The following is a 21370-nucleotide window of genomic DNA, read 5'->3' as shown; positions in this document are numbered from 1 at the left end:
TGGAAGATTCAGCCTCAGCTTTACAGAAAACACAGAGGGCAGGAGCATTAGCTTGAATCACCCCAATTTTCTACAGAAACTCAGCTGACTTGACTCTGTTTTTCCATGCTAGCCAACAGAAAAATTGAACCTTTTGAGGGGCAAATGTGTTCCAGACGAACTTACAAGTAATAAGAGAGGGGCTAAGGGAGTCAATTTCATTTTTATAGATAGAGGAGACAGAATACATACCAGATCCTTGACTATATTGTCCTCTAGTCATTACATGGATCAGTTGCAGAGGCCAGGAGCACTTTGAGCCTACATACTTCCCTCTTTTCCCACTCATACAACCTTCTTCTGAATTGAAAGTTCCAATCCCCTGAATCTACCCTCCTTACATACATTGATCTCAGGGTTACCTCCTTCTCCATCACCAATCTATAGAGAATTGGAAATTCATCTTTCAAGCGATAATGCACCATTTGTCCTTCTAGAAATTGGTTCTTTTACCATCCCCTACCTTGATTTGAACATTATTATAATAGAACACCATCAGACTATTCCTCCTCTCCGATATGGAGATGATATCTTTCCAAACACAAGAGAACCTGCTGCTAAGGATAGAAGAGGGAGACCAGCTTTTTTCATCTAGATTATACTTGCTGCAGATAATCTTTCTCCACAAAGCATCTTTCTCTGTGTCAAATCTCCACCACCATTTTAATAACATACAATCATTAACCAACCTAACTCTTCTAATGCCTAAACCCCCCATGCTTCACAATCTTTGTTAATTTATCCCATTTAACCAGGTGAATTGGTTTTCTTGACTCTAAACCTCCCCAAAGGAAAGTAGCCTGTAGCTTCTCAAATTCTCTAGCTACCCCTACAGACATTTTAAAAATAGATAGATAGAATAGAGGCAGCGTAGAGGACACCGATTTTAGAAAAGTGAGCTAGCCTGAGAATGATAGCAGCTTCCTTTTCCATCCTGCAAGTCTGCTTCTGACTTTATCAAGAACAGGCTTCCAGGTGGCCTTCTTATTTGGGTTAGCTCTAAAAGGCAACCCCAAATACTTCAAAAGGAATGTCTTGGATTTACAATGTAGTTTTGCTGCAAATCTAGATAAAGATTCCTTAGGAACATTAACCCCACACACCTGACTCTTATGATAGTTTATTTTCAGACCAGAGATCAATTCAAAACACCTGAAGACCCTCTTAATATTGCACACCTCCATTTCCCCAGCTTCACAGAACAAAATGGAATCATCCGCAAATTGTAGATGTGTTAGCAACACTCCACTCAAACCCACCTTCACCCCTTTAATCAGGCCATGCTGTTGTGCTCTTAACATAAGTATATTGAGGCCCTCAGCTGCTATGTTGAACAAAAATGGAGATAGAGGGTCACCTTGCCTTAAACCATTTTGAGGGGAAAACTCCTCCGTTGGTGAACCATTAACTAACATAGAAAGTTTGGCAGAGGTGACACATTCTTTAATCCAACTAATCCATTTTGCTCCAAATCCAAAATTCAAAAGCATAGATGATAAGTAGCACCAATTTACAGAATCAAAGGCCTTTTCAAAATCAAGCTTGATAATGACTCCCCTCATTTTGGTTTTTCTCCAACCATCCACTATTTCATTAGCAATTAAAATACCATCCAAGATGTTTCTACCTCCAATGAAAGTTGATTGTGCATCACTGATGATGTGAGAAAGCACTTCTTTTAGTTTGCTTGACAGAACTTTTGCTAAGATTTTATAAACCGAACCAACAAGGCTTATAGGTCTATAGTCACCAAGCCCAACAGGATTTTCAACCTTAGGAATTAGTGAAATAAAAGAGCTATTGAGTCCCAAAACCAACTTACCATTCCTATGAAAGTCCTTAAAGAACTTCAATAAGCCAGGTTTCAATATTTTCCAAAATTTTTGAAAATAAGACAAGTTAAAGCCATCTGGCCCAGGGGCCTTATTGCCATCACATTCCTTCACAACAACCTTGATTTCTTCCTCTGAAAATACTGCTTCCAATCTTTCAAATCCAAGGCAGTCAAGAACTGATTTAAATTGACCACCTAGCTTGGGTCTACATCTCCAATCCTCTGTGTATTGTTTACTGAAGTGATCAAAGACTACTTGCCTAACCTGAGCAGGGTCTTCATATAGCACATTCCCCACAGAGATTGAAGAGATCTCATTTCTGCTTTGCCTACTCTTGGCCACCACATGAAAGAATCTGGTATTTCTATACCCTTTCAAGTTCCAATTAAGTCTTGATTTTTGCAACCACAACTACTCAATCATTCTACTTAACCTCCATACTTGATCTCTGATTGCTCCTCTTCTGGCTTTCTCTGAATTATCTAGGCCTCTAGACTCCGCAGATAAATCCAAACAATGCAATTCCTCTTCTGCTTCCTTTAACTGCACATTTACATACCCAAATACCTCTTTATGCCACTTCTTTAATTCTACCTTTAATATTTTAAGCTTCTTTTGAAGTACAAACCCAGCCCAGCCTTCAACTTTAGTCTCTTTCCATATCCTTTCCACAAAAACTGGAAAACTTGGGTGTAGACTCCAAGCATTAATGATTCTAAATGGCTTAGGACCCCAGTCTCGATCATCTTCCATTAGCAATAGAGAGCAATGATCAGAAATGAGCCTTAGGAGACCCCAAAGTTTTAAATTGAACAGCTCCAACCATTTAGGATCCACTAACACCCTATCTATTCTACTCAACTTTTCCCCTGCTAATAAGTTACACCAGGTATATTTTCTGCCAAGTAAAGGCAAATCCTGCACTTCATATTTGTCAATAAAATCAATGAACTCCCTCATTCCTTTATCTCTTCTAATGCAGCCTTTTCTTTCACCTATGCTTTTTATTTCATTAAAATCTCCACATAAACACCATGGGTTGGGAAACTCCCTCTTAAGCTTTATCAAATGATCTCACAGCTTTCCCTTATTACCCACTTGATTTGGTGCATAAATATTAAGAATAACACAATTAAAAGAAGAAAATTGAGTACCTGAGAGCAAAATGAATCTTCTATTGCCACAACATTCCTTAATATGAAATACCTCTGGATCCCATTTGCAGAGAAGCCCCCTAGCTAGGCCTTCAGAATCCACAGCCAAAAATTCCATATTGTTTCTTGCCCACATTGCTCGCACTTCCTTTTCTACTACTGTAGATTTTTTGGTTTCCTGAAGTAAAGCTACAGTAACATTTCTATCCTTCAGAATTTTCCTTATCTTCCCTCTCTTTTCCTGTCTACCTATCCCTCTAATGTTCCAAGATAAGATCTTCATGGTACTTAAAGAAACACCTATGAGCCTCCTACAATGGATACATATTAGGCTACTGCACCCTCACCCCTGTCCATCCGACCTATATCTTTAACTTCAAGTTCCACAATCTTTTTTAGAACTTCAGCTTCCTGACCATTCATTTCCACACCCAACAATTTTCCCATCTGCAAACAAGCTTGTGCCTCATCCAAGATTCTTCTGTCACCATCCCCTCTACTGCCAATGGACGCTAACAGTGAGGCTTCAGCTGCAGCTACTCTAAGCAAAGATCTTTTTGGGACTGATTTGCTAGAAGATGCACCCTTCGAACCCACTCTTTTTCCAAACCAAAAAAACCTTTTTTTGGCCTAAGATAGCTGATCTTTTCTTTCCCTTTTGCTTTTGCCTTACCTTTGCTTTTCAATGCTACGGATCTGATCTTTGAGTGGTCATCCTGTGACTGAGAAAGACTAGACTCTCTAATCCCAAGCCCAGCACCAACAACTCCTTTATTTACATGAGCATCACACAGCAAAGGCCCACGCTGAACTTCAGTCAGCCCACCTAACTCATGATTCAAATTATTGTGGCCCAAGACCACTTCCAAGTTCAGCCCAGGCTTATTTGGACTTGAGCCACTCAAACTCCTTATAAAACCAGGCGTGAAGACTTGCCCATCATTACCTTGATCAGCTGGCTGTGAGGCATTAAATGCACTACTACCTGTCTCCAGATCCTTACATGCTTCTGCCTTGAGCTCCTTGCCTACTATGCTGCATGACTCTGCCACTTCCGTATCACTCTTCCATTGTGACCCATTGTCCACCCCTAATACACTACCATCCCCACGTGTCGACATTTTTCTAGCCTCAATTTTGTATTGCTCAAGACCCCGAGCTGACCCACCTCCTATGGGTTGAGTTGACTCATCGATGAGGTTCTGTAGTGGCTTACCAACTCTGTTAGAGTCATGATCCTCTTCTTCCTCATCTGGGCTATGTTTCTTCATTTCATCTAGATGTTTCATACACCTGCAACACTGATTGATTGTTTTTGCTACTACAACCTGGTCTTCCAAGACTCTCACAAGATGACAGGAATTAGTCTCCAGGTTGATAACCTTGTTAATAGGTTCCATACACTTGGTGATTATCCTAAGTTTACCACAATCGAAAGACTGAGGCATGCATTCAGCACCTTCAATAACTTCACCCCATATGCTACGAATCTTAATTAGATTGCACATATTCCATAAATGTAATGGAATGGCATAACAGCTAATCCATACTAGTCTCTCATGTGCCAGAGCTAGCTCTGGCCTCCATTGGATGATGTCTTCACACCAATCTTCAATAATATCTTTGATGGCCTTCATTTTTGATTCCATCTCCTCTTTGGACTTGAAAGATAACACCACATCACGTCCTCCTCCTTTTCTGGCTTCAAACCCATTTATTCCTCTTTCATTAAGTTTTAACTTCAGACAAATGTTAACATAACTGACTTTTAGACGAACTAAAACACTGTCGTAGAGCCACCCATTACCATACTCCTCTGCCTTAACTATAACAGGGTCTCTGTCCATTACCTAAATGCCTCTTACCACATCTGCAAATGTCTTCTTGTTGGTGAAATGGTATGAGCCTCTCCGAACCTCCTCCCTGGGATGTGATTGTTGTGGTTTTTGAGAATAGAACTTCCCCTGCTCTCTGTTTCTTTCGAATGCTGCAAATTTCACGAATAACTTTTTATCATCCATCCATAGACCATGAGCTTTTTGCACAACTACATTTGCTGCTATTTCACAACTATATCTTACGAATCCAAATCTTGTGTTGTGTTTCTTTTACGCTTTTGCGGAATGAAGATATCTTTTACAACTCCAAACTTCCCGAAAAGATTAAACAAGCCTTTGGGATCCATTGAGCTAGGTAGATTATCCACAAACACCGTGAAGACTACTGCACTGTCCACTGCCCTCCCTATTTCTTGCTTTCCTCTTTGCTTCACCACCGGAATCCATCCTCCTCGCTTGGAATCCATTCCATAATGAATCGGATGCACTCTTATAATTTTTTTTAATAAAAAATAAAAAATGCCATGAAAAGAGTTAAAGACTTCAGTTCAACTTTTACTTTATATTATAATATAGATAGTATACATAAAATAAAATAAATGAATATTAGTGTATTTTTAGAGTGAATAAAACAAGAGTAATGATCATCTCCTAATTTTGCTTCCCCAATTCCACCCCTAATGATATAGAATTAGGAAGACTACATATGAGAGAGAGAAGTATGGGACCGCTTCACATGGGGTCGACCACGTCATTAAAAGTGAAATTGAAAGAACAAAATTAAGAAAATGTAGCACCACTTATAAAACAAATACATATCTTCTCTGGTTTTAATTCATTTTGTCGAAATTTCCTATTTAGTTGCTATTCGTTACCACTTGATTTTCATTTATGGTCATAAAGTGATGTTATCTACTATCAAATATAATTAGGGTAAATTGAATACACTTCCTCTTGTTTCTAATTATACAAATTATATCTTGCGATTTTAAAAATTATATCATATTTCTTCAAATTGCTAACCACATGACAAATGATCTCTTTTATTAATGATTAAGTCAATTAATAGTTTTAATGATGTCAAAAATATATTTTAATTAATAATTCTGATAATTTTATTATTATATAGGAGAATAGTTAGAAATTTTATTTTTTCTATTAATTCTGTTAAATAAAATTTTTGACAATAAAATATTTGTAATTTCTAAAATCATAACAAACAATCCATATTTTAAATAAATTTTAAAAAATGCATGAATAATTTACCCATATAATTATGATTACTAAATCATTTTTTTTTTCTTTTAAAGATATAAAAACTAAGTAGAGTGTGCATATAATATGTACTTTCTTTTTTAGAGGAGTGCCTATTTTATTTTATTTTTGACTTGTTTTCTTTGTTGGAGAGCTCTTAGGTCTATTTTCATTGTTGAGTAAGTCTGGGGACCACCACCAGGGTTGGTGGCCTGGTGAAGAATGCAGTGCATTCCCCAGCACTAAGCCAGGGCTGATTCCTGGGAGGGGATGTTTGAAATTTCTTCAGAAAACACGCTCTGTACTCCCCTCGACAACCTGTCCTCTGCTGGGGCATGTGGTTGCACTCCATTGGTGCCCTGGTGGTGGATCCCTCACTTGGTGAGGGTTAATTCCTTATTGGCAACCGGTTATCCCAGGGTCAGGGCCTACGGGGCCGTGATGACACCACAGAGCCCTTTTTTCCTCGATCAAAAAAAAAAATAAATAAATAAATAAGTCTGGGGACCTAGACTTATGATCTTGAATTGACCCAGAATGGTATGGTGATTATGTGGTTGAGATTGAATTTGTGTAGTGTGGGATTTATGTGTAGAATAAATCTAAATCACTAAATGATAATTTGGGATAATTTCTGAATAGTTAAGTCTGAGTTTGTAATATTATTGTTCATTGTTTTCCTTCTTCAAACAGCAAAAGTACTAGCATATTTTTCTATTCTAAGAGCATCTCCAATACTTATTCAAATTTAGAATCAAATTTAAAATTGATGAAACAAGCCTACTTTCTCTCCTCCAACCTTGGCATCAAACCTATATCAAATTAGGGAAAAAGCAAACGTTTCATCAAATCGAGAAAGGTTTCAATGTTCATCAAATTTTTGGAGAGAGTCGTTGCAGTCACCGTACACCGGACAACCGGCCAATTGTCCTCCTAGAGACAACCAGTTACTTGCAAAGTTGCCTATTGCCGATCGACCGCCCAGACATCCTCCCGATCGTCCTCCTGGTCGACCGATTATTTGATGAAAATTGAAAATTTAGCATTAGAATGTTTGGTATCAAATGAAATTTTTAACCCAAATATTTACTCAAATTTGATTAAATAAATAAAAGAAGAGTAAACGTTGGAAATGCTCTAAACAAACATAATACAATAATGTTCATTTCTTTTGGTTTTTTGTTCATCTTGTTTATACACATTAATTAACATATAAAAAAAATTTGTGTGATTTTATTTTATTTTTTTTAAATAAAAAATTTGTAAAAAGATGTAAGCACTTTCTACAGTGATAACCAAGTCCAGAATTTTGTGTTGAAATTTGATTGAATGTGTATATACAAGAGAGAGTAGTTGAGACATGAAAGAATAAATAACGAAAACGTATGAAAAACTTTAGTAGGTAGTTAGGGTTCTCCGCGCCATCATAGCTCATGCAATATGCTCCTCCTATCATTACAAATATATAAAATATCACTCATATATTTTTTGACGTTATATCTCTCTTTTTTTTTCCCTTTTTTTTCCCACCATATTCACTTCTCTTCTTAACAAACCATAACCTTTTGGAAAATTATTCAATACTTCTACAATATCACCGTATCATGTATATGCAATAATTTAGACCAATAAAATCACGTGAGAGAAGACCGATGGGACAAATTTGTTTCTTACTCAATCAATCAGAGTTGGACCGGTTTCACCCATTCCATTATTAGAGAAAATTGTTAGATAATTCCAGAGTACAATTTGTAATTGTCTACCTGCTATTCTCATGAAAATTTATTAAATACCTAATAAAGGTGACTTAACATGTCTCATTATTCGTAAAAAAATTCACCACATAATTGGTTTGGAGCATCACATAAGTAATGTTTTTTTGATCAACAACAAAATATAATCTTTATTGATAAAAATCAAAATACATAGTACAAGGATAAGCATTAATAAAGAAGGGTAAGTACAAAAGCATTACAGCAAACAAAGTCATTCTAATTACGTTGGCACCAAAATACAAGTCCGATTACGTGTTAGCACTATACCAAGTTAGGTGAGCAACCAACTAAAATACAACCCACGTACATAATGTTGCATTTGCTCTAAAACTACTAAATAATTATCTATTCACAATAACTGATAAATTACAAAACATACTAAGTGAATCATCTTTATTTCTCAACTACTTAACAAAAATTATTACTTCACTAATAAAATATTTTCATTTATGTCGTTTGTGAGAAGTATACATAAATAATGTCACATGATGGGCAAGGACTAGCCACATGTGGATGTTGAGTTGGTAATATGAAGGTAGTAAATAAGTACTCACCATATAATCTCTCTCTCATGCATACTCTGCAGTTCACCTACCAACATAACAATCAAACTCTCCGCATAAAAAATAAAAATAAAAAAAATTGTGAGATATATTGTTGTTTCCTTTGTTTCTTGTACCTCCTTCAATAAATCCAAAAATCACAAAAAAAAAAAACTCAACTTTTCTTGGATTATAGATGAATTGGGGTCTATGGGATGAGGTAGATATTGTCTCTAGGGAAGATGGTGCAGTTAACCATTGCTATCAAATGAAGTTTTTGTATGGATCTCTACTTTTGTTTTTTCTGCTTTAGTTTTGTTTCTTGCTCGATTTTTCTTTTGTTTTCATTGCTTTGTCCAGTCAAAACAAGTAACATCAAGCAAGAGAAAGAACCTTTTTCTGGGCAGGTATTACTTTTTGTTATACTATCATTGTCTTTATGCTCGTGATTGTCCTATGATAAGAGGTAGTAGATTACGTAAGCATATTTTGAAAAACACTTTATGCTTTAATAGTTTTTGATTCGCTGACAAAACTCTCCATTTTTGGTAGGAACATGATTTCTTACTATGTTTAAATTTCTCTTCTATTTTAAAACATTGGCAACGTAAACAGAAAAAAAAAATATTATGAAAGTGTTTTGTAATAGAAATATTGAGAGATTTAGGATAGAGAATCATATGACAAATATAAGATCTCTATTTGAGGAACACTTTATGTTTTATGTTTTAAATCTTTTGATTCACTAACAAACTCTCGATTAGTCGTAGAAATGAGGCCAAATTTCTTTATCCCTAAATCATTTATCCTTGTAAAATACTTACATTCATTAGATCATACAAGTGTCATGAGACTTTTAAAATAGGATAAGGGAGAAATTTTGGAAAAAGAATACTGCACCGAATATAGAATCCACTTTGTTTTGATGCCAAAATCCACTAGTTCTGATTTTGTCAATCCTACATATGGCCACCTCTCCCTCTCTCTCTCTCTAAGTAGATTGTTGTTGCAGGAAATATGAACCTCATGCAACATCTCTTGGAGAGGCTAAGACCCATTGTAAATTTCAGAAGCTGGGATTACTGTGTTCTTTGGAACTTGGGGGATGATCAAAGGTAAACATACAAGCTAAATCTAATCTCTCTCTCTCTCTCTCTCTCTCTCTCTCATCTTTTGATGTACATGTTGTAGGTTTCTTGAATGGATGGATTGTTGTTGTGCTGGATCTGAGAACATCCAAAATGGTGGGGAGGAGCTTCTTTTTCCTACTTCTTCAGTTCCTCCTTGCAGAGACCTCATGTTTCAGCACCCCAGGACCAAACCTTGCGATCTTCTTGCCGAATTGCCTTCATCCATTCCCCTCGATTCCGGGTCCTCCTTCTTTCTCACACACAAACAACTATATATACACACAAGAATGAATTTGAATGAGACAACAATGTTTACTAACACAGAAACAAATCACATAACGGGACATAGACTCGTTCAAACTCATTCTCAAAGGATATAGACACAAATGAGTGATTGTGTCTTATTCTGTGTTAGTAGCAGCGTTTTTGAATTAGTTTATCTAACTGTACTCGTAAATTTACAGGATTTACACACAAACATTAATGTCAAACCAAGCAAGATGGTTGAACTTCTCTAATAACTCGGATTCGAATGCTTTGGAAGTGAGAATGCCCCAAACCCTTTTTCCAAAACAGAAATCATATATATAGCCCTTTATATCTTAAGTTAATACATTGCCATCTTACTTTTGCAGGAAACAGTTGGGACTAGGGTTTTAATTCCAGTGCCAATTGGACTAGTTGAGTTGTTTGTTGCCAAACAAGTACAACACTTCCTCTTATAATTTATTAGTTCAATTAAAATTAAAAACACTTAATAAATAATCTAGTGATGAACATGATCTTTTCATGCTAATTTTTCATATTAATTATTTGTTTGCTCAACTGATAATTGTTATGTGTTTTTTTTTTTTTTCCCCTCCTTAAAGGTCCCTGACGATCAGCAAATCATAGATTACATCACTGCCCAGTGTAGCAACATACTAGAACAACAAGTCAAGGTCCATTCAAACAATATGGATCCAAACTTCTCAGTGAATGTCAATGAAATCCAATCAAACCCATTTCTATCCGATAAAAACAGTGAAAAAGATCACAACAATCCATTTCATCCTGCAACATCATTGGAAAACTCGAACCTGCCATACGACATCACTGTTGATCGAATCCAGCTATGCAATTCCCCGATGAATTTCTTGCAACCCTTCAAGAATGACAGCTTCTTTGATGGATCAAATGACTCGTTCCTCGCTGACAAGCCGATCAACACCTTTAACTCTTCGGGAGAGAATGGATTTCAAGAGATGGAAGGACTGCAAAGCAAGGATCAACAACAAGGGACTGACAAGGATTCGATTAAGCACGAGACCGGGAGATCAGAATCAATCTCGGATTGCAGTGATTTGAATGAGGATGAAGATGATGCAAAGTATAGGAGGAGGACAGGTAAAGGGCCTCAGTCGAAGAATCTTGTTGCTGAAAGGAAGAGAAGGAAGAAACTTAGTGAAAGGCTCTATACTCTTAGATCTTTGGTCCCCATAATAACCAAGGTATAGCCATCATCTTGTGTGATTCCATTATTTTCATATAATAGGATATATTTACATGTATTTATATTTTCATATAATAGGATTTTTTTTTTTTAAGGAGTCATATACGTATCATATGTATTACATTTGTTAATAAATGTCCGATACTTGAAATTGTATATCCCATACTAGAAATAATTTTGTTTAATTTTGGGAAGTATACTTTTCAAATACTATAAATTGATACAAAACTGAATTATTCCAACCTTATTCAATATGAAATATTATACCGGTATTTATAGTAGCTTGATTTCATGAGGGTGGAGGTGTTGGTAAGGCCTCAAAGCCTAACAATACCAGTCAAAGGAATAAAGAAATGAAAAAGACGTTATTGAAAGTATCAATGGTACTTCCAAAATTCAAGAGATGAGATATAGGTTAAATCTGAGGTGGTTGTTTGTTATGAGGGTCCAAATTGGAAGGGAATTTGTTTGGTATGAGATGTAGATGGACTATTAAGATCGGTGTTTTAAGTGTTGGGGATGGTTTTTTTCCTTTGTTTTATTGTTTGTTCGGTTGGTTTCTCCAACCATGGTATAGTGTTAGTAGATGATTGGCTTGTTTTCTGTCTCAACTTAGTTGGAATAGTCTAGTTTGCTTTGACACTTTGGCACTCACCTTCCTTTATTGATATTCATTTTTATATCCTATACATCTAATTTTCATCAATAAAATTTCTTTTAGTGATAAAAAATAAATAAAAAAATAGTAGCTTGATTACAATCTAAACAAATCTCTAACTAATTCTTATACAACCCATACATATATATTCTTCTAACTAATTCAGTTAGACAGAATACAACTCTCTTACTTTACCACATAATCACAACTCCCACGTGTATGTATAGTTAGAAGAATATATATATGTATAGGTTGTATAGGAATCAGTTAGAGGTTTGCTTATTTCTAAGAGAAGAAAAAATAAATAAAATGATACTAAAATTGAATTTTAACAATTAAACGAGTAATTAAATTTGTATCCAACACTTTTATATATAATATAATAATTTTTAAATGTGAAAGAAAAAAGTAAAGGTGATATAAATAGTTAAAACTTGATATTGAATATTAGCTTATGAAATCTACATAAGAATAAATAAATAAATTTCCTACTAGCTCTAAATTAGTACTTGATTTCTAAAAATAAATTTTCAATATTCTTTGAACTTAGGTATAATACTATTAAATATTATATTTATATATATATATATATATATTTAACTTTGCATCTTAACCATACCTATATCCTATTTTTTAAATTTTATTAAATTGATTGTTATATATATTTTTTTTTTAATCGGCAAAAAAAATATTTATTAATGAACGATAAAACATTACATCAGAAAAGGAAACAAATGGGTGCTCTTGATAACATTTCTAACTTTCTCCTCTGTAAAATCTGCTTCCAACAGATCCGTTGCTTGACGACCTCCAATATTTTTGAACTGGCCAAACAGTTTAGTCCTAGTCACCCAAGATTCAGAAAATTGATTCATGAAATGAGACTTCACCTCATGCCTAACCTCTAAAGGTTCTTCCACCATTGAGCCATTCACCATAACTGAACACAAGGAATTCCTGCAATTTCTCTTAGACGCCATAATGTGAAAGTACCTCGTACTTCTATCTCCTTTTGAATCCTAATTAATTCTGGATTTTTGGAGCCAAGTCCATTCCAACATTTTGTTTAACCTCCAAATGTCATTCATTACTTCCTTTCTTCCAGCTTGTTCAACCCCCTGAAGTGACCTTTCTTTAGCAATTATCTCTATAGCATGGGCTTCCTCTTCAACAGCCTTAAGCTTAGACTCAAGCTTCCCAAACTCTTCAATGTTCCACACTTTTAACTTGTGTTTCAAGGCTTTAAACTTCATAAGACATCTGTAGCTAGCCAAACCTTCCACCTGGAAATCTGACCAAAATTTCTCTACTAAATCTACAAATTTTGGATGAAGAACCCAAGCATTCAGAAATCGAAAAGGTCTAGGGCCCCAATCTCTTTCATCCTCCATCAAAATTGTAGGACAATGGTCAGATATCAATCTAGGAAGTCTCCATAACTTGAGGTTGAAATTTTGTATCCACTCATAATTGAGTAAAAATCTGTCTATTCTGTTCCATTTCTCTCTTGTTTGTGAGTTACGCCAAGTAAATTTCCTCACAAACATAAGCAAATCAATCAATTCCAGTTGTTCTACCAAGTCATTAAGATCCCTCATTCTTCTGTCTCTTCTAGAGCACCCAATACGTTTAGCAATATTCCTTATTTCGTTGAAATCACCCCCCATACACCATGGCCCCAAGAACAAACTCTTCAACAGAGCTAAAGTGACCCATAATTCTTTCCTTTTAACCACATCTGATGGACCATATACATTGACAATCAAACACTTAAAAGAGGAAAATAATTTACCTGACAGTAGGATAAAATAATGGTTTTCGCAGCAAACATCCAATTGAAGCACCCCTGTATTCCAAATACATAATAACCCACCAGCTCTTCCTTCCGCGTCCACTGCCAGATACTCAAAATTATCTTTATACTAGAGAGACTTTACTATTTCGGGCGTAATTGATGATCTCTTTGTTTCTTGAAGCATCACAAAATTGATTTTCCTTCCTGCCAAACTTTGTTTAATTTTTCTCCTTTTCTCTGGTCTGCCAAGACCTCTAACATTCCAAGATTGTACCTTCATTATAAAAGTTGTTTCACTCAAGAACTCCCTGAGCTTAGTGCTCAATGCATATCACATCCCCTTCTTACCTCTTTTCCTTTGTCTGTGGCCTCCAATTCCCCTAACTTGCTAATCACCTCCTCCTCCTTGCCATTACAAGCTACCCCCAGCACTTTACCAATTTGGATGGCTGCTTCTGCCTCTAATAAATGTAAACCTCCTCCACTAGATTTACTTGCCATAGATAATGAAATAGCAACTACGGCAGACCTAAAAATAGCTATTTTCCTCAGATTGAGTTCTTTCTTCATAGATTTCTTCCCCACTTCAAACTTCCCCTTCTTCCGCAGTTTGTGGCGTTGGTTTTCCTCTCCTTTCTCCTGCAAACATTGCTTATGAATAAGGGTTGTGCCCAGCTAACTTGGCATAGAATTGGGTTGCCCTACCCCAATAGTAGAGACTCCAATATGATGATTGTTGGACTCAGCCTGAAAATCAAATTTTGTAGCCCTTTGGGCCGACTCATCGCTATTTGTATCCACTTGGGCGCTATTTAAGTCCACCTCCAAGTTAATGCCTTGTTTCTGCCCTACAGACCCACTCATACTTCTTATAAACCCAGGGGTGACCACCTCATCATCATCTCTACGGCTACCTCTCTTACGTACGCCACCCTCCTCTGATACCCCTATACAAAGCCTCCTTGCAGAGCCCTCCCCATATGCGACACCTTCATCTGACACTCTCATCATCAGGTCTGTCTCATCTACTACCGAAACCTCCCTCAAGCTTGTTTCCCCCTCCATATCATTTGTATTGACATGAGCCACCCCCCTCTCCCCTACAGCCACCTCACCCTCATTATCCACCTTTTCACCAACATGGTCTGCCACCTCATCATCTTCTTCCCCTTGTCTGCTGCCTCTATCTGCAATAGTCTCAACTTCTTCGTCAAAGCTGAAACTGGCTTCATTGTTCCTCAGAAATGACTGGCAGATACATTGCTCTTTCACAATTGTTGAGACTATGATTTGTTCCTCTAAGATCCTAACTGGGTATAATACACCTTGGCAGTCCAGGTTAATTAGATAATTAATGGTGTTCATGCATCTTGTCTCAATCTTGATTTTTTCACAGTGGAGACACTCCATATTTAGTGTGCCTTCATCCATTTCAATCACTTCTCCCCAGTCTATACCTATTGTACAAAAAGTATTGTTGTTCCATAATACCAGTGGTACACCATAGTAGCTTAACCACACCTGTCTCACTTATTCAAGAACCATGCTTTCATCTCCTTCCTCAATCGAGTCGCACCAGTCTATGAGTCAGTCCTTCATTAACAATAACTTCTCCCTCATAGCACACACTGATTGAAATGAGAGAACTAACTGTCTTCCACCTCCAACTCTCTATAGTCACGTCTCTGAAGTTCATCCTGAAACTCTGCAACCGAGAGTTGTGGTTTTAATCTTACCATTGCACTTTTATACAACCATCCATTACCTCTTTTTTTTACCTTAATAGTTCAAACTAAGTTGGGTTGAAGGACCCTACCTCTAGCTACATCAGCATATGACTTTTTCCCCTGTTAAGGAACACTTATAGTGTGATTTCCTTCATTTTCCCTGCACTGATGTACTGGTTGGGGGCTTCTTTGGTGTTGATCATTGCCCTTTCCGAACTCAGCCATTTTGACCTTGAGTGCTATGTCGTCGAACCAAAGTCCATTTGCTTACTGCAAAGTCATACCTACTGCTACCGAGCAATCATACCTGATAAACCCAAATCTGGATCCTGTAGATTTTCTCCTCTTGTTCGGGATATACACATCCCTCACCACACCAAAGTTTGAGAAGAATTGAAATAACCCTTTTGCCCCCATCGATGCTGGTATATTGTCCACAAATACAAAATAAATGTTATTCCTCCTTAAAGCCCCATCAACGTGACCCTCATGCCTACGAATCACAGGTTGCCATCCTCTATTCCCATTCGTATTGGTTTGCCCCCTATCTGAAACTGCCTTTAATCAATTTGCTTATGCAGAGCTCCTTTGGTTACTGGATTCGATCTTGCTTAGCCAATGTTGAATGTTGATCATCACATCTCCACAAGTAAAACCCTTTTGTGGTGTAAATTGATTGTTATATTGATATCGTATTGTATTCATATTTTGTGTTAGTGTTTCATAGAATACAATAGTACTAATAATACAAACAAATTACAAAATGAAATACTGACACTTGCATGTCTATGAGTCCCAAATTTTGTGAGGACCACAACTATATGAGTGTCTATATCCGATTGATTTATGTGTTAATAGCATTTTTGCGTGTAATATAGCCAAATCATTAACTCTATATATTTAAGTATGTAATAAATTAAAATATAATACCTATCATATCACATTATTATACGTTAAATTGTTTTTTTTTTAAAAAATTATAGTGTGAGACATTTTTCGAAAATAAACCATGTTAAGTACTTTCTTTTTTTTTTTTCTTTTTTTTCTTTATAACTCAGGTGTCCAAACCAGCTTGATAACTCATGTTAGTATTTGTTAATGAAATCTAATGGGTATTTTGGTTTGTCATATAGTTGGATAGAGCTTCAATACTTGGGGATGCAATCAACTTTGTGAAGGAGTTGCAGAAGCAAGTAAAAGATCTCCAACGTGAACTTGAAGATCAGTCCGACGACGAAGGTACCAACAACAACAACAATTATGGAAGATCAGAGATTTTGAACCAAAATGGAATTAATAATGTTGTTGGATTGAAACCTGATCAACTTGAAAACGCTCCTTCAAATGGGTTTCACATGGGTGGAGCTGCAGCAGCAGCAAGCAATGGTGATGTTGGTGGTGTTGCAGAACCCCCCAAACCAAAACATGAATCTGATAGTTGTGACAAGCAGCGCCAAATGGAGGTAGGTACCTCATATTAATTGGTTGTGCTTTTATTTTTGTTTTTTGTTTTTGGTGTTTTTGAATTTTCATTTTGGAGCAAAAATCACCTTGTTTGGTTTGAATTTTCAAAAATAGTTTTCTCAATTTTTAATTCGTATTTTTGTATTTTTAGTGATTTTTAAAAATATTTTAATCAAATTTTTTTTTTTTAATCTTGATACATTTAAAAAGTATAAATTTTGTACAAAATATGAAAAGATACTAATTTTTTTGTAATTTTTGTATTTGGTAATTTTTTTTAGAAAAAATTTAAAAATATTATACTTTTTAAATGTATCTAGATTAGTTGTATCTAATAAATAAAAAATTTGTGTAAAATATTAAAAAAATTCACCAAAAAAAAAAAAGAACTCACTGTTTGGTTTAGTTTTGACAATCAATTTTGAAAGATAGTTTTTTTAAAAGAGTTAACGAACTTTAAAAACTTGTTTGGTTGTATATTTTAAAAATAATTTTTACACAATTTTTAGAAAAGTGAGTTTTCTAAAATTCCACAACAGTTTTTTAATATTTTGAATAAATTACATTAATAGTCCCTACATGTTGTCTCTTGTGTTATTTTGATCCCTATATTATCAATAGAGCCAATTTTAACCTTTTATTTTAGATTTTATATCAATTTGATCCAATTGATAAAACCATTAGGGTTTTTGACAAAAAATAATCATTGAGTTGATGAAGTTAACTCACAGCGTTAAGCAACTTTATAATTTTACTCCTAAAAACATGACACATGCCGCTTATTTATGTTTTTTTTAAAGGAAATGCTAACAATTATAATCAATTAAATTGAGACAAAATTATAAATTTGATGTCAAAATCGAGCCAATTAGAATTATAGGGACCAAAATAACACAAAGATTAAAGTATAGGGACTACTAGTGTAATTTGTCCTAATATTTTTTTAGAAAGAACCATGTGAAAGAGAAATGCAGTCACGTCCAGTTAGCTCATGAGACTCACCATGAGTCTTATTTTGGTTATTTGAACCATTTATTTTATAAATTTCCCATGTGTAGGTTATTTTTAAACAAAAACTAATCTATAATTTTATCAAATTTATTTTTTAAAAAATAGATGATGAATATGATTTTATTATAGATTATTTATTTCTTAAAGATGAAACTAATGAAATTATCATATCAATGTCATTTTTTTTTTCATTAATAGCCACACATAGAGATGCCTCTAAAATAAATGTATACTGAAATATGCTCATACTGAGCCTCACGGACCCAATTGGAGATAGTTGCACTTCTCTCCAACTCAAGAAAGGTCAATCCCTTCGTGAAGGAGCTGACTTCTCTATAGTCCGCTTGAGACATGAGAATGTTGTTCGGACATATAATGCCTAAGTTCCATTTCGATAATTTTAAAATGTTCATTTTGTTGTGCCTTTCATATATATATATATATATATATATATATCATTCACAAAAATAATTCGTTGAGTTTATAATTGTAGCTCATTCAATTTATTAGAATTGCCTTTTCAAAAAAATAGACAATAAGTGTACTTTTAAAAATAGACGATTTTTTTTTTTTTTTTGTGATAAACACGATAAATTAAATAAGTTATGATTATCATATCAATCTATTTTTTGTTTGGATGACATACAAGAAAAACCTTACGAAATAAATTATTAGGATTATCAAAACAAGACCCGTGGTAAGCCTATCAAAACAAGACCCGTGGTAAGCCTATGAAGCTGGAAAACACCCTCTAATCCAAATCATAGATAGGAGGGAAGCTCACTTCCTTTTTAAAAATGGGTTCTCTTTAGAAACCGTTTGAACAATATTTTTTTTTCTTTCCTTTTTGTGTATTTAAAAAACAAAAACACAATCAAACAGGCCACTGCTACTTCAAATTTTACTAGTTTTGGCTTGTGTTTTCCTTGCTTTGAAAACATTAATGTGAATGAGTTCTTTGCATGATAATGTTTTTGTTGTGAATTTGTAGCCGCAAGTAGCAAATTTAACGAGTTTTGGTTTGTGTTTTCCTTGCTTTGAAAACATTGATGTGAATGAGTTCTTTGTCTGATAATGGTTTTGTTGGGAATTTGTAGCCTCAAGTAGAAGTGGCTCAATTAGATGTGAATGAGTTCTTTATAAAGGTATTTTGTGAGCACAAGCATGGTGGCTTTGTGAGGTTGATCGAGGCTCTCAATTCTCTTGGCTTGGAAGTCACAAATGTCAATGTTGCTAGCTTCAGAACTCTTGTTTCCAACGTTTTCAAAGTTGAGGTATATATATCATCCTTATTAAACAGCCTACCATTTCATATTTCAAGAAAAGAAATCTTCTAGAATTTTCTTACATGATTATTTATCACAATGTTATGGTAGTGATATTTTTTATGTTAAAGAAACGAATAGTGCTATACCAATAAACAAAATTAAATATAGAGGCCTTGTTTGAAAAATTGATTATTTTAATTGGTTATTTGATTTTTTTTTTTTTTTTTTTTTTTTTTGGCTATTTAGCTTAGCTAAAATAGTTGTGTTTTGGAAGTTGGTTGACTTTTTTTTGTAGATAATTTGATGATTGTGAGAGAAAAAAATAAAATGATTATGAGTTAAATATGATATTTTATTTTATTAGCTATTTGTGAGTTATTTTAACCCAACCCTCTTTCCAAACGCCTCCAATATGATGTGGCTGCATTGCTTTGAAACTTATTATTTTAAAATAAAAGAATCTATTTAATTACAAAAAATACCACTGTCATGTCATTGTAATTATGTTTGAATAGCATTTTTTTTCACAACAATGATATATCCCTCTAAAATTAGAGCTCTAATTGAGTTCTAATGAAGTGAAAAGTTAACAAAAAAAAAAGTCAAAACATCACATCAGATAGGCCCTACATACACATTAGAGTTATTAGAGCTCACAAATTAGAGTTCCAAAACATTTTTGTTTTCTTAAGAAACATCTTAATGATTTTTTATTTTTATTTTTTTAAGTGTTATTGAAACTCTACTACATTTTGTATAAATTTTAGGGTAAATTACACCCACCTTTTTTGAATTTTGGAGAAAATACAGTCGATTTCATAATTTTTACATAATTATGTCGACCACACTTTTAGTAAGGATAAAATAATGGAAACTAATACAGATGGTATGTAGACAATAAAATAAACAAAAATAAATATATATTTTAGTAGAATAGGGATAACAACATTATTTTTTTCATTCACATGACTAATGAATTAATTATGAAAAAGTTTCTAACTGTTAAATGAATTAAAACCTCAAGGGAGATAATTATAATTATGTCAAAAGTGTGGGACTAGTGATATTTTCTCCAAACTTCAAGGGAGATGGGTGTAATTTATTCTAAATTTTTTGTATGTATTTTTTGTTTGTATATAATTACTCTTGAAAATATGTATATATACATATAAATTTATATATAACCTCCGTTTGGGAAGTGGGTTGGCTTTTTGACTTTTTGAATTTTTTGACTATTTTAGCCTGGGCTAAAAAGTTTGGTTTGGGAAGAATTTTTTGACTTTTTTTGTGAGAGAAGAGTGTAATGATTATGGATTGGATGTGATGTTTTGTTTGTTGTGGCTAAAATAACATATTTTGTCTTTTGTGATTAAAATAGCCACAAAAACCCTTGCCAAACGGAGCCTATGACTGTAATAGAACTTCTTTAAAACAAAATACTTGTCTAAATGATGTTTAATTAGAGAAATGTTATTATCATATCATTTTGATGATTAATTATGTATGAATAAATATTTTCATTTCAAGTACATACAAAAATTGAACACTCATGTCATGGCACTCAAAGTTTTATTTTTGCAAATACAACTAAATTTATTTTCTAGTAATTTGTTATATATGAAAGAGTTGAGTTTTTTGTTTTTTGTGATAATCTCAGAAGAGGGATAGTGAAATGGTACAAGTTGATTATGTAAGGAACTCTTTATTGAAGATAACAAGAAATCCATCTGAAATGTGGCCTGATCAGAATATCAATGACAATGACAATGGCAATGACAATGACAACGGCATCGACTATCATCATCATCATGATCACCGCCGCCACCCTCACCACCACCTCCACAGCAACCAAATCAGCTCTCACCACCACCATAACCACCTTCATAACCAACCATAAACCACAGGCAAGGATTTCAATGAATGTGTCATTTTTTAACTTCTTTAAGTGCTCTTTTGCCTTGTACAAGCTCGTGTATGAGATCATAGACATCTTATGCAATAATATGAGGCTTCTTCAAGTTCATACTTGCTTTGTTTTAATTAGTATTACATCTCACTTGACATGCGGTTGCTTGGAAGTGTTTGAGTTTGTAAACTAAACTGTGAATGGATGGGGTCAAAATTAATTTCAAACTAATCTTAGAGAGCATATAGAGTAGGAATAAATATTAATTGAGGCACTAGTTGGTATCTCCTACGAAAATGTACTTTTTTATCTTTGTTTTTAGTTATATTACATCTTTATTTTTTTATACATTTTTTTATAAAAAATTAAAAAATATACTTATTTAGATTATTCCAAACGACATCTAAGTGTAGTGATAACATTATTCTACATAGTCTTACAGATTAATAAAATATCACAAATAGTGTTAGGTAGACATCTCT

The 21370-nt window shown here is 34.4% G+C and overlaps 1 protein-coding gene across 2 annotated transcripts; it reads left to right on the top strand.

Moving 5' to 3' along the window:
* Nucleotides 1-8707: 8707 nt before the first annotated feature.
* LOC114258067 (transcription factor ABORTED MICROSPORES) lies at nucleotides 8708-21002 on the top strand. Of its 2 annotated transcripts, XM_028197922.2 has the most exons (9): nucleotides 8708-8844; nucleotides 9450-9552; nucleotides 9629-9808; nucleotides 10032-10110; nucleotides 10203-10271; nucleotides 10437-11057; nucleotides 16373-16702; nucleotides 18812-18988; nucleotides 20640-20947. In XM_028197922.2, exons 2-9 carry the CDS (start codon nucleotides 9455-9457, stop codon nucleotides 20877-20879), a joined length of 1794 nt encoding a protein of 597 aa, XP_028053723.2. In that variant the 5' UTR covers nucleotides 8708-8844; nucleotides 9450-9454; the 3' UTR covers nucleotides 20880-20947. The 2 variants fall into 2 exon arrangements, with proteins under 2 accessions (XP_028053723.2, XP_028053722.2); XM_028197921.2 differs by lacking the exon at nucleotides 8708-8844 and having other exon boundaries at nucleotides 9042-9552; nucleotides 20640-21002.
* Nucleotides 21003-21370: the final 368 nt, after the last annotated feature.

This window comes from Camellia sinensis, chromosome 5, assembly GCF_055761805.1.
Source record: "Camellia sinensis isolate YWXY chromosome 5, ASM5576180v1, whole genome shotgun sequence".
Taxonomy (NCBI): Eukaryota; Viridiplantae; Streptophyta; class Magnoliopsida; order Ericales; family Theaceae; genus Camellia; species Camellia sinensis.
This window is presented reverse-complemented; position numbering and strand designations above follow the sequence as displayed.